Source organism: Alosa pseudoharengus, unplaced genomic scaffold (genome assembly GCF_046254945.1).
Source record: "Alosa pseudoharengus isolate Yale_2024_CS ecotype anadromous, Long Island Sound unplaced genomic scaffold, YU_APseudo_1.1 YU_APseudo_1.1_scf_14, whole genome shotgun sequence".
Taxonomy (NCBI): Eukaryota; Metazoa; Chordata; class Actinopteri; order Clupeiformes; family Clupeidae; genus Alosa; species Alosa pseudoharengus.
The window spans coordinates 34,120,016-34,132,635 of record NW_027468609.1 but is presented as its reverse complement, the minus strand read 5'-3'; the positions used below and the strand labels follow the sequence as shown (position 1 = coordinate 34,132,635).

Here is a 12,620-nt window from a genome sequence, read left to right as displayed (position 1 = left end):
CGTGAAACTATATGAACAGTCAGGGTCAGGGACCACTATTAAGGCATTCACACACCACCAGTGGGCAGATCATTGGTTTAAAACCCCTGCAGTAGACATAGCCTAGTCACATAATGATGCATATAAGATACAAAGATTAAAAATGTAAATAACAAATGAGCACATGCACTGTATTGTATGTGAGCTGAGTCATTTTCTCACTCTTTCCCAAACACATCTACTCTTAACTATAAGCATTTCTCAGATGGATGATGGGAAAAGGGAATATAATGTCCATATGGTCAAGATATTCTAAAATATGAACATAATGTCTGAAGAGAAACACATTTGTTATCATGTTTCCCTTACTTATTATAGCATGAAATCATAGGCCTATGACTTATCCCTCCCATGACATATCCTCCTCACCCCCTCAGACATGGAACGTGTGGCCTGACATGTTTTGCCAAACGTAACGTTTAGCATGAACTGTGGGAACATTTCTAAAGCTCATACCCAAAGGTTGAGGGAGGGGGCATCACCCCAGCTCTCTCCCCTCCACAGTCTTGTCTATTTCAGGATGTGTTGAGGTCAGCTCTAGGATGGTAGGGAACCAGATGGACCAGAGGGTCATGAGTAGAGACGAAGGGGCGTACCTTCACGCTCAATGGGCTCCAATTATCCAGATCAAAGGGCCTGAGATGAATGGTGAATGCACAGGCTTTCATTCTCACATACGCTTAATCGCCCCTTTCATCAGTTTTTAAATATGCACGTGTAGTTAGGACTGTATTCACTCCTCAGTTCACAAGGCATGGTAGGTTGTTATTGACATCCGCACATTGCAGTGGTCTAAGTCGCACTGTAGTCTATGGATGTTTGATATTTTTTAAGAATATTCAGTTAACTTTTTTTAATCATCATATCTGTTCTTTTCAGTTCCAACAGAAACATTAATAAAATACAAGGGTTTTAGTAACTTCAAAGAAAATTAGAGAACAAAAAATACAGAGACTCATTTCCTTCAAAATGTATATTTTGGAATGCACTCCAACAGTATACAGTTGGTTTCACTGCTAAACAAAAAAGTGACATTTTAAGTATGATATGAAGCATGAAGATATCTTTCAGTATTTCTTTCATCTTAACAGCTGTCAGAACAGTATGCAAACCAAAAAAAGGATTATTTCTTTCCTTTTCCATCTTATTGTTGCAGATGTTACCTCAAATGATTTCCAGGTTTGTTTGTACATCATCCTACAGTAGCGTATATACAGTAGGTGTATTCTGTCATTAGAACATCATACAGAAGGACAACACGTTTAAGAAAACACAGATCAGAAGAGAGAAAGAAAAGCTTCTTTAATAAACATGCCTGCATGTTAAACCAAATCACTAAAGCCTCTCTTGTTTCCTTACATCACACTATTCCAGGCAGTTCCTTCTGATGTCCAGTAACCAATGACAGCATCTCCTCACAAATCTGTCCAATCAGGAGTTCTGACACAATCATGTGTCCAATCCAATTTTACAAACAGTGTAGGACAAGCGAGGGAACATTAACTTATTATAACTGAGTTTATTTGTCAGGAGAGGATCGAGCAGCGTGACACTGTATTGGCACAGTAAGGAGACTGTGAGAGGTTAACAGGGCCGAAGATTGTATACTACTGTCCTCCAAAAGAAAAAAATAACTCAATGAAGCATCCAGTTTTCTTCTCCAACTTCTCTCTCTCTCTGTCTGTCTAAAAAGGACATCTCATATCATTGACAAAAAGAGTATTGTCTAATATACAGCATTACTTAAAACACTTAAAACGTCTTACACAATGACAGAGGCACTGCTGTATTGTATTATTGAAGTAACACAGAGCAAGACATACAAGTTTTACACAACCAGGCCTCTGCGTTTCCCCTCATCCACAGACAGGGGAACATCTACTGTGCAGACACACAGAAGTGCCAATACTAGGGATAGCAGGGACTTGCTGGTCCTCGCGCCACCTTGCCTGGAGTGCACAATCTCTCTTCTGTCAAAATGCATCGGTGTGGAGCTATAGTGACTGCCAAGAGTACACAACACTCTGAACAGAGTAGGCCGCTTATAGGGGAAAGGTGAAGGGTTTTGTCCCCTTAATAGCAATCCTTCCAAAGGTGAGGAGAAAGAGCGTTTCGCTCCAACCAGTTGAAACTTCACGGTGAACATGTAACAAGAAAGAGATTGGTCCTGTTTTTTTTTTCAGCTCACTTGGTTCCTTCAGATGAATTAGGCTTATTCATCATTTCCTTCATTACAATCTCAAATAAATCCCAAATAATAAATTATCAATGAGATAACACAATAAAAATAAAGAAAAAGAGCAAAACTTTTATGCTTATGTACAGACACAATTCTGACATTTTTCTTCTTTCTAAAATAAAAATACAAAACATTTTGGCAGGACCATCACAGAAATCCAACAATGGTGTTGAACATTGATTCATAAGCCTCCTAAGAAAGGGGCTTAACACAAAGTGGAACAATTCCTATACGTTCAGGCATGTCTCTGTGGGGATGTTGTGTCCTGCAAGACAAAAAAAACTAAATGACAGAGCAAAAGACACTGCTTTAGATTTACTGACAAAAATGGAAATGTGATCAATGCTATGCAGACACTCAGCAATGAGAGAGTACAATGTTCGTCCTCCAGTTATACTGAGTTCAGCACCCCTACTACACAAACCAAAACATGCACACAAACACACACAGATACACACACCCACACACACACACACACATTTCTCCCGTTTCCCATTAGTGTCTGTCACTGGTCTGCACAGCCCATTCACAATGTTGTGTAAGTCCAGGGCTGAGCTCAACAAACAAACTGCATCGGATGACTCAGGCATGCGCTCCTAAGGGGAGCAGCTTCCCAAGTGCTCGTCACTCCCTTGTCATCCTTTTGAGGTCTTATGTGCGTGGCAGCTCTTCATGGTGGTGTCAACTCCTCGTTGTGTCAAATGAAAAGCAACTGGCAAAAGAACGCACTGCATTAACTCAATGGCAAAATGGTGCAGGATTTTTTCATAAGATTGGGTGGGGGACGGACTCCACTATTACATTAAAGATGATTGTCCAAAAAAAAAGATAACGAATCTGATAGACTTCTACAAATTAGTGTCCATGAGTGAAGTGGATGGGATGTCATAGTTACTCATATCATACATATAACCATAATTTTTTCAGCGCCTGAATTCTTCATTAGTATAAACCCTCGGAATCACAAATCAATGAAAAAAAGAAACCCTCAGATTTCTCCCTTTGGCAAAATATAATCCACAGTACTTGAGACATTTCACTGTACAGTACTGAACTACAATGCTGGAGGCAAAGGAGCAGTGCTTTTTCGGCCAGTTATCTTTTACAGTAAGTTCAGAAATATCACACGAACACCAGAAAAGAAAAGCCAAACAAGGGACACAGGACTAAAACGCAACAAACTACCCACCACGACGAGCTGCTCAGCAAGGCTCGAGAGCCAGTGAGAGAGTAGCCTACTCTAGACACACGACAGAGGCGCTGGCATCCTGTACAGCGGACATAAACTGACCAAAGCAGCCTGGAGCGCGGTTGGATGTTGGAGACCCATAGTCTGTAGTATGTGGTGTGAAGAGTCGCGCAGACACACGGACGGTGGCGGTGTGTTTGTCACAAGGGGGGAGATTGGTGCGTATGAACGTGGTGAGGGGTAAAGAGGAGGAGGAGGAGAGATAGCGCTGCCCTCTTCAGGTCTGTGCAGAGGTAACTGGCGCCATCTGGTGGCCATGGCTGGAGCTTACAGTCCGAGTTGACAAGTTTCTGGCGCCTTCCAAAATAAGCAGGAGAGAAGACTGTTTGTGCCTTTTGTTACTTATACACCAGTGGCCACACAGCAAGTGTTCCAGCCTTGTGTCCTGATCTAGCAGTTACTGTTCGGAGAGGTTGGTGGCACTCGCCCTACACCTCTGTGGAGAAGAGGATGCTCTGTCGTTTGCTGTCTGGGGTGGGGATGGTCTCAAGCTGGAGGAAGTAGAGCAGAACCTGGACCTGAGAGAGAATGGGAGAGACAGTCATACACTGGAGTGCTCAAACATAATCTGTCAAATAGGCTCACAAACATTTCAACCAACTAGTTGAAAGTCAGAGAAAGGGGGAGACAATGGAGAAAGAGATGGTTCACTGTGAGAGAGGGCTTACCTGCGACATGACCTCTAGTGACCAGCTGTCTCCCATTGTGATGGGCTGGGTGGGGTTGGTGGGGATCTTGCTGTCCTTCTCGGATGGCCGTAGCAGGGTGGGGCCAAAGACAGTGGCCAGGTTATGCAGGGACATCTTATTGATGCACTCCTTCTCCGCAATCCTGAGGACACAAGGGTCAATGCAGATGAGTTAACAATGTTCTACAGCAACACATATCTACAGTATCCACCTTATTCGAGAAACCCTAGGCTACTTCCGTCCGGTTCGGTTTACATAATAACTAAATGCAGTCTCATACAATTCTGCATTCATTATGGATATTCTATACAATATATGACTGACAGAAAAACATAGGCTACATTATACTCTTACATAGCTTAGGACGCGTCTGGATCTTCCAATGCTAATCTTTTAATTGTGGCAAAGTGCTCCACAACAAAGTGGAGAAGCTGCTTTTTTCCATTATGCACTGAAGCTATGAAACACCCTACCTCTGTACATCAAACAGGCCAATTCTGTAAACATCTAAGAGACCTGAGAACATCCCTGTATATGAGAGCTTTTAGTTAACTCACTTTTTTACCTTTTAACCTATTTCTTCACATCAATTCATATTACTGATGCTTTTTAAAGCTGCTATTTATAGGGTCAGTATGTTGTCAAGGTTGTATTTTTCTGCATGCTGTGTTAATTGAATGGCCATGTTGTAGTGCACTGCAAGTGCTTTGTGTATATGGTGTGTGTGCATGTGTGTATGAGTGTATACAATTATATGTATTAAAGTTTGTGTTCTGCAGTGAAGTGGGTGGTCTGGGTACCTCTTCAAATGATCCAGCAGGAACAGGAAGGTGACCAGGTTGGGCTCCGGCAGAGAGAGCAGCAGGTTCAGCATGCAGCTCTCCTTGGCAACGCTATCAGACAGGGCTGCACACACAGACAAATGAAACCACTATGTGAGAAACATGGTCAATTGAAGTATAGGAAACCAAGGTCATGGTCAGTTGAAGTATACAAATGTTTTACTAATGTTTATTTTTCATCTATATTGTTATATCATTTGTTTAATTCTGAGGAATATACTGTAGATTCCCCTGGCTTTTATTTGGGGTTGCCACTGAGTATAGTATAGGCTACTATGATTATTGTCAGTTGAAGCATAGTCGTGGTCACAGTCATGGTCAACTGAAGTACTATAGAGTAGAGTATTATACTCAACAACAGCAACATGGCGGAGAGGGCAGGGAGGTACTCACTGATGCCACCAGCGAAGTTGGGGTACAGCTCATCAGTGAAAAGGGGCTCCGGAAGCTCCCGGAAATACAGCTTCAGTGTGCCAGCGATGGCGTTGACATCCATCTCACTCATCATAACCGACACATCTTTATTATCTGTGAGGGAGAAGACGGCATAGAGAAAGAGTGCAACGTTACAGTTTTCTGTTTGTCTTGAGTTTTCCCGGTCTTAAAACATTGCAAAAGATAAGGTTAGGTGTTCTTTCCTGAGGATTCATCTTTGGACTTCCACATTATACATATACATGTGTTAATAATTGGCGCATAGGTAGCTAGACATAAGCAGTGTTGTGAAAGAGATGGCGGTTGGCACTAGAGTTTAGATTCTCTGCCCGAGCCCGAGGGCCGGGTCGGGCCGATATTTCCAGCCACTATCCTCGGGCCGGGCCGGGCCGGGTCCTTGATCAAGCTTGCTTTTTTTTTTTTTCTAATCATTAGCCTACTTGGGTGGGGAGCTAAAGCTATGCCATAGTCAGACTCAGAAATATTTTATATTTATCAAAGTAGGCCTAAGTAACAAGTGTATACAAAGTTATAAAAGTTAGGCTCAGAGTTACAAAATGTCAATTGTAATGTCATCTGCGCAACACCTGCGCAGCTTCTCCACTCGCACACATCACACCGGGCCTGCTGTGCTGTATTGTGTAGCTTAAGTGCAACGTGAAGCTTGAAGATGTAAAGAAAAAAAATGAAAACAGGAGAAATAACTTCGAGGAAGTTTAGAGAAAAGTCGGAGGTATGCATTTGTCAGGTAGGCTATGCTTTGTTGCGGGCATTAAGTGCGCACGATGTTCACCTATAGCAAAAATACTTTAATATCCTCTCAATGTCCTCTAAACGGATTTCTGTAGCTCAAACAGCTCGGAATTGTAGTTGAGAACGTCAGTTATAATGGCCCATGTATTTAAAAAATGTCGGGTTTAAATCGGACTCGGGCTCATAATTACAGTTAACGTGTCGGGCCGGGTCGGGCTCGGGCACAATGTGCACGGGCTCGGGTTGGGTCGGGCTTGATTTTTTGGGCTCTAGTTGGCACTCACTTGTGTCAAAGGCTGTTTTCAGGGCCTGGATATCTGTGGCCACTCCAGAGACGCGATAGATGCCCACTTCCTCCATGCCCCGCCTTTCAATCTCTTCTAAGCACTGACGCACAATGTAGGGCACCTTGGATCGCTCACGCCTGGAGGGGAAGACCATATTAATACATTCATTATTAATGCTCATACAATTTATGGTAATACAATCAAAATTGCACCTCACAGTCAGTATGCATGTTCAGTATTCATTCACAACATGTAAATTCAACAGAACAGAAGTAGATTATCTTTTTATTTGCACACAAATAATTAGCATCACAAAGCAGATTTTATTCATATCAATAATCCATAACAAATGATGGCACCTATTGAAAAGTGTATGTTACATCCAACTTTGTTATTTTGTCTACCTTACGTCCATATGAACAACAATAATTCAAATAGACACTGTGTGAATTCAACTGTGCGCTGTGGAGAAGATCATCTCTTAATTGCAGACACTTGGTGTGCGTGAGTGCACAATGCCACGTTCTTGGCCGTTAGACAGTTTAACCCTTTCTGCTCGACAGCACACAGCATCGGTACAAGTGCAGCTCTTGTTGGTGGTGATAGTGACATGTTGTCTCTACACCCTTAATGAGCTTTGTTCCCTAAAACTATTAAAGTGCTCATTACCAGCAATCTTCATTAGTGTCAATCATCAACACACACACTCTCTCTCTCTCTCTCTTTCACACACACACACACACACACACTTTCAAAACACTGAAACTATAATACACACACACACACACTTCCACAAACTTGCCTGTGTGCAATAGATAGATAGATAGATAGATAGATAGATAGATAGATAGATAGATAGATATACTTTATTGATCCCTAGGGGAAATTCAAGACTCAATGGACTTATATCTCTATTTTCCTACATTGCCTTATTTCAAGTGTATAGCACTGTTTGTCATAAAACTCCCAAGGCAAAATCTATTTAGACATCATGTTTTATGCAAATACATCCAGAACACCATTTAATTATTTTCCATGTGACCGCTAACAGCAGCCAATTAGTTTCTCTATAGCCCCACAGCCTCTAAGTGACTGGCCTTGTGTTGCACTTGGCTGCCTCACAGGCCTTCATCCACGGGCACTGGGTATGCAGGAGCTGCTGACAGAGAGGGGCCCTGCTTGGGCAGGAAGGGGGGGACAGAGGTGGGGGTGAGGGGTGGAGGTATAAGAGTAGGTGGCTTGGGGATATTGAGGGGATTATCCAGGCCTGAGAGGCTCAGGGAGGTGATGAGTGCAGTGGGTAGGGTGGGGGCAGAGGGTGGTGGTGGTGGTGGTGGTGGAGGCCAGGGTTGCTTGGGGTTGGTGCTCGTCCCCTTAGCTTTGCTTGGCTCTCAGATTAGGGCTGTCGGCTTGGATGGGATCAGCGCTGGCCAGCTGGCTCTGTGAGTGGCCGGCACATGCACTCCTGGGCTATACCTGCCTGGCGTGGGGCCTGCCAATCACTCAACACCTAGGCCAGCCCAGCACACAGGGGCACTCGCACAGAAAAGCCCTAAGCAGGTGCTAACACTTCTCACAGGTGCCTAGCACAGTTCCATGACCCCATAGTCATAGAGGGGATTGAGTGTTGCTATACAGACTAACACAGTTATTTACTCTAGAACTTTCTGCCACGTAACTGATGAAGACATGTGAATAAGTGAGACACAGTGTTTGGCGATTTGGTCCTCGTGTGTTTTACTCACTTGGTCACTGCGGAGATCTTGACACCAAACACGCCCAGCTCCCTGCATGAAGGCATCCTCTTCAGGCTGAACTCACGGCTGGTGAACTTCATGGACAGCTTCACCTCAATCTAAAACACAGCACACAAGAGCACCCGAGTGACCCTGAGAGCCTATAAGAAATGTACCATGTAATGTATAGGAAATGATAAAGCATGGCGCTGAAATCTCATGAGCAGCTGCATTTAAGATGGCTAATCCTTGGAAACATTTGGAGACATTAGCTAATTGACCAAATTTTGTGCCTTGAGATGTGTGTGTATGTATCTCTCTCTCTCTCTCTCTCTCTCTCTCTCTCTCTCTCTCTCTATCTTTCTGTGTGTGTGTGTGTGTGTGTGTTCGGTGCGGTGCACTCACCCCATTCATAGGAATGACGGTCCTCTGCCAGTCTTTGCCCTGGAGGGTCTGAGGGTCCAACTGAGAGGGACAGAAAGAGAGCAGGTGTTACACATACATGTACATCCATACCCACCAGCATGGCAGCCATCACTAGAGATTTACCAAAACACTAGCTATGTTTCCATCCATCCATTCCAGATGTATTTTGAACTTTGAAGTGAATTTTGAATTTGAAAATGTATTTGGAAGGGACTGTTACTCAATTACAGTTATAGCTGTTGATTGATTTGCAGACGGCAAAGATTGATTACGGATTAATGTCATGTTTGTTACAGACTACAGACAAAAGTGGTAAACATTTCTTGGAAGTTGCCTGAGATTTTGAACCAACATCTGTCCAGTGAAGGTGGTCCTCTCTACATGCCAAAACTACAGGGAGCACAGTCCAGACACTCAGTGGAGTATGGAGACTGGAACATTTCACAATGCACCAAATACACAGAAGCATTCATTTTCCCCCCTAAAGGATGAAGATTTTACTATTTTTTCCTAACACAGCTTCTGGACAAGCACACCAAATCCTAAGCAACTTGTATACATCAGTTCTTACCAGGGACAGTTTCCCCAGAGCAACTCGGGGTTAAGTGTCTTGCTCAAGGACACAACAGTGGCAGCCTGAAATTGAACCCTCAAGCTGTTAGCCAAGTTCCTTAGCTATGCTACAATCACCCAGAGGCGCACCTTGTCAACAGGCAAACCAGGCAACTGCTTGGAGCCCCGAGCCGCTAGGGGGCCCCGACCTGGTCTCAGCGCGTTTGCCGGTGGGTCAAGCGAGAATTTCGTCCATAGAGATTGAATGATGTATTTTGCGTGCTCCTGCCCTGTTGTACAAACAGTAGGCTACATCTGTACATATGTAGGCCCTATGCTATGGCCTTATGAACAGCGGATCTGTGTTCAAAAAAGTTCAAAGAATCTGCACATATTTAGGCAACTGTGGTAAATGTCAATTGAGGGTGCAGTGATGACGGATCAACATCGGATTTTGGCATTTAGCCTACTCAATGAAGCTATAGTAGGCTAATGTTAATTGGCAGAAAGATTGAACATGGTTTGCTACATCTATACGACAGTAAACTTCAGCTAGCTAGCGGCAGTTACAACTAGTGAGATGGTTAACGTTATGTTTGTATTAGGGCTGTCAGCCATAACATGTTGATCGCGATTTGTTAGATTGCCCGATTGACGCAAAGTGCGTCAAAAAACACACCCTTTCTTCTTTGTTACATTGCTCCGGAACTGTTCATTGCAGCGAGATAAAGACTTTTATTGTGTGACAGAGCAGAAGTGGGGCTTTCCAACGAGACTACGCACGTGTCTGTACGATCAAGTATGAAAATAAAAGAAAATCATGAAATTAAATCAAATTGCATCATATTTACAGTCTATACTTCTCTGCGTTCACCTGCTCACCCATTACTATCGTTTGAATTACTCGCAAACCCGTGATCGCATAGATATGGCAAGCATATCCGATTAAAGAGGAGACACAGGGCTATCCACTAGTACCATGAATATCGATCCTTTTGACTTATAAAAACAGACGAAGTAACTGCAAAATAATGTCATGTACACAAACCAACGCTGCACACCCATTACTCTTGTTTGAATTACTCGCGGACCCGTGATCGGATAGATATGCCACGTACGTCAGATGAAAGAGGATCATTTGATATCAAGTACATCCTTCTGGGTTATAAAACAGACGAAGTGACAGCAAAATAACTGAAAATAACAAAATAACTTCATATAGCTGGACTTACCCCACGTTTACGATTTTTTTGTCTGTTTTTGTGGCAAAGCATGTTTATAATCCAACGCTATCGTGTGTTTCTCTATGGCAAAGCATGTTCATAATTCGTTTTTGAGATCCTAGCAAATTCCTGCATGGCATCCAATTCAAGGCTCACATTGCATCCCAATTTGTTCAACAAAGAAACCCCTTTTTTGCCTCTACTTTGTTCATGGCAATGCAGTAAAAATATGTTGTAGAGAATCATTATGAGTGCATACACCATGCACTCAAAATTATATTTTGTGAGATACATGTCAAAATATAAGAATTTTTATAATACGCTTTTTGTATTTTTATTATTTAACATAATAACCTAATAGTAATATAACATAATGGTGATAACACTTGTCGGTAGGGCCCCCTTGGAATTTTTGCTTGGGGCCCCCACAGACCCTAGAATCGCCTCTGCAATCACCCCTACGTAATACAACCCTCACTGTTATGCATGACATTACATCATGGTGCTTTGAGTTTTATCATTCTTATGCTTCAATTGCTTCTAACTTCAATTCACCAGTCCCCAAACTCTAGGTGCTGTAATTTGGCATTTTATATAATCCTGAGAGCGCCCCGTTGGTCAGAGTCCACAACAAACAAAGTCCCCTCTGAGATTGGGCCATCTGGAGAGAGAGACTGCAGCATGTTCCTCTCCTCATCATCCTCATCCTGGACCTAATCTCCATATGGTCGTGTGCGGCGTTGGATCGCGTTCGCCCCTAACTAATCTCATCATCTCAATCACAGCAGCCTGTCTGTCCTCATCAGGAGTGAGAAGTGGAACACAGGAACATAAACAAATGCAAATGCACACACACACATAAATAGTACACACACACACACACACACCATAGGATAAAGAAAAAGAGAAAGGATAAACTTGACTTGTAGGGTTCAAAAACACCTTGAAGAAGTTGTAGATGGGAATGAAAGACGAGTGAAAAGAGAGTGAAAGACGAGTGAAAAGAGAGTGAAAGACAGGGTGAAAAGAGAGTGAAAGACAGGGTGAAAGACAAAGAGAGAGGACAGACTTCAGTATACGTTTCATCCAGGTGATTGTATGACTTGTATCACTGACCACTCAACAGAATGAGTAACCACAGAAACTAAGGTATGGAACTACATTGCAATGAAGCCTACCAAAGACATACTTCTATTTCCACTTTACATGTTTCCATTTGACCAAACACCATTGTTTGCAAATAAACAAACAATAGAGTATGCACAGAACCGACATATATTGTTCAACTAGAAAATGTTAACTAGATTTACTGAGCAAAAGATAACAAAAGATCCTGCATTCTATTGTATTTGCCCGAACCTTTTGGTCCTTCCGTCTCTGCAGGGCATTCTGAACTCTCCCCCACAGTTTCGTACCCCTGCCCCCTGCTGTTGCCCTGGTGACAGATTCTCTGCCGATGCCCTCCTCCTCCGTGCCCTCCTCTGTGTCGAGGATGGCATCTGCCAACGGCGGGCACCTCTCTCCCCGAAGGAAGCGGCTCTGGGGTGCGCTCTCCGTCATCATCATCATCATCATGCCTCTTCGGCGGTTGGCTATGGACTCTTATCAGCAGGCCGTGAAACAGGGGGAACTTCACCATCAGCCTCAGAGCAGCGGGCTCCTCTTCAGGGAGATAAGAAGCTCCTGGTCTGTTTCGCTGGGGCTGCTTTGTGTAGCGGATTGCCCAGGTAATCCCATGCTACAGAGCCGTAGCGCTTGTTTACTAGCCGCTCCGCTTTCCCTGGCACTCTCCAGCTGGTCCGACAGGTGAAGCCGAGTACGGCTGCTGATCCTCAGTCCAAGCCCGGCCGTGTCCTTGCTTCCCTGGAAGCGAGACTGCTAGTGGTGGTGCTGGCAACAGCAGCCAGCCTGTGGGGGTTCTACAGGTGTGTGTCCGCAGGAGTCCCCTACTGAACTCGGACACAGCCAGACACTCCAACCCCACCACAGCCGCCGCTGACTGCCCAAAAAACCCCGTCAGCTTAACCTTGTCTGTAGGTCAGCGTCTGGATCCTCATATCACAGCCCATCTCTCATGTGTCAGCACACAAGAGTGGCAGACTCCTTTTAACTGCCCCGTCGACAAAGCCCTCCCTCTCTCTCTCTCCCTC

General features: G+C 43.8%; 1 protein-coding gene across 3 annotated transcripts in view; it reads right to left on the bottom strand.

Annotated features, from left to right (window-relative positions):
- Positions 1-1,016: 1,016 nt before the first annotated feature.
- bcr (BCR activator of RhoGEF and GTPase) overlaps positions 1,017-12,620 on the bottom strand; it is a 90,635-nt gene continuing 79,031 nt past the window's right edge. For all 3 annotated transcript variants that reach the window (XM_076284770.1, XM_076284771.1, XM_076284772.1), the window contains 7 exons: positions 8,675-8,734; positions 8,279-8,388; positions 6,531-6,670; positions 5,452-5,586; positions 5,017-5,122; positions 4,196-4,358; positions 1,017-4,045 (listed from right to left, as the gene is read on the bottom strand). In XM_076284770.1, the coding sequence (XP_076140885.1) occupies positions 3,956-4,045; positions 4,196-4,358; positions 5,017-5,122; positions 5,452-5,586; positions 6,531-6,670; positions 8,279-8,388; positions 8,675-8,734 (804 nt within the window). In that variant the 3' untranslated portion in view covers positions 1,017-3,955. The remainder of the gene's footprint in view (positions 4,046-4,195; positions 4,359-5,016; positions 5,123-5,451; positions 5,587-6,530; positions 6,671-8,278; positions 8,389-8,674; positions 8,735-12,620) is intronic.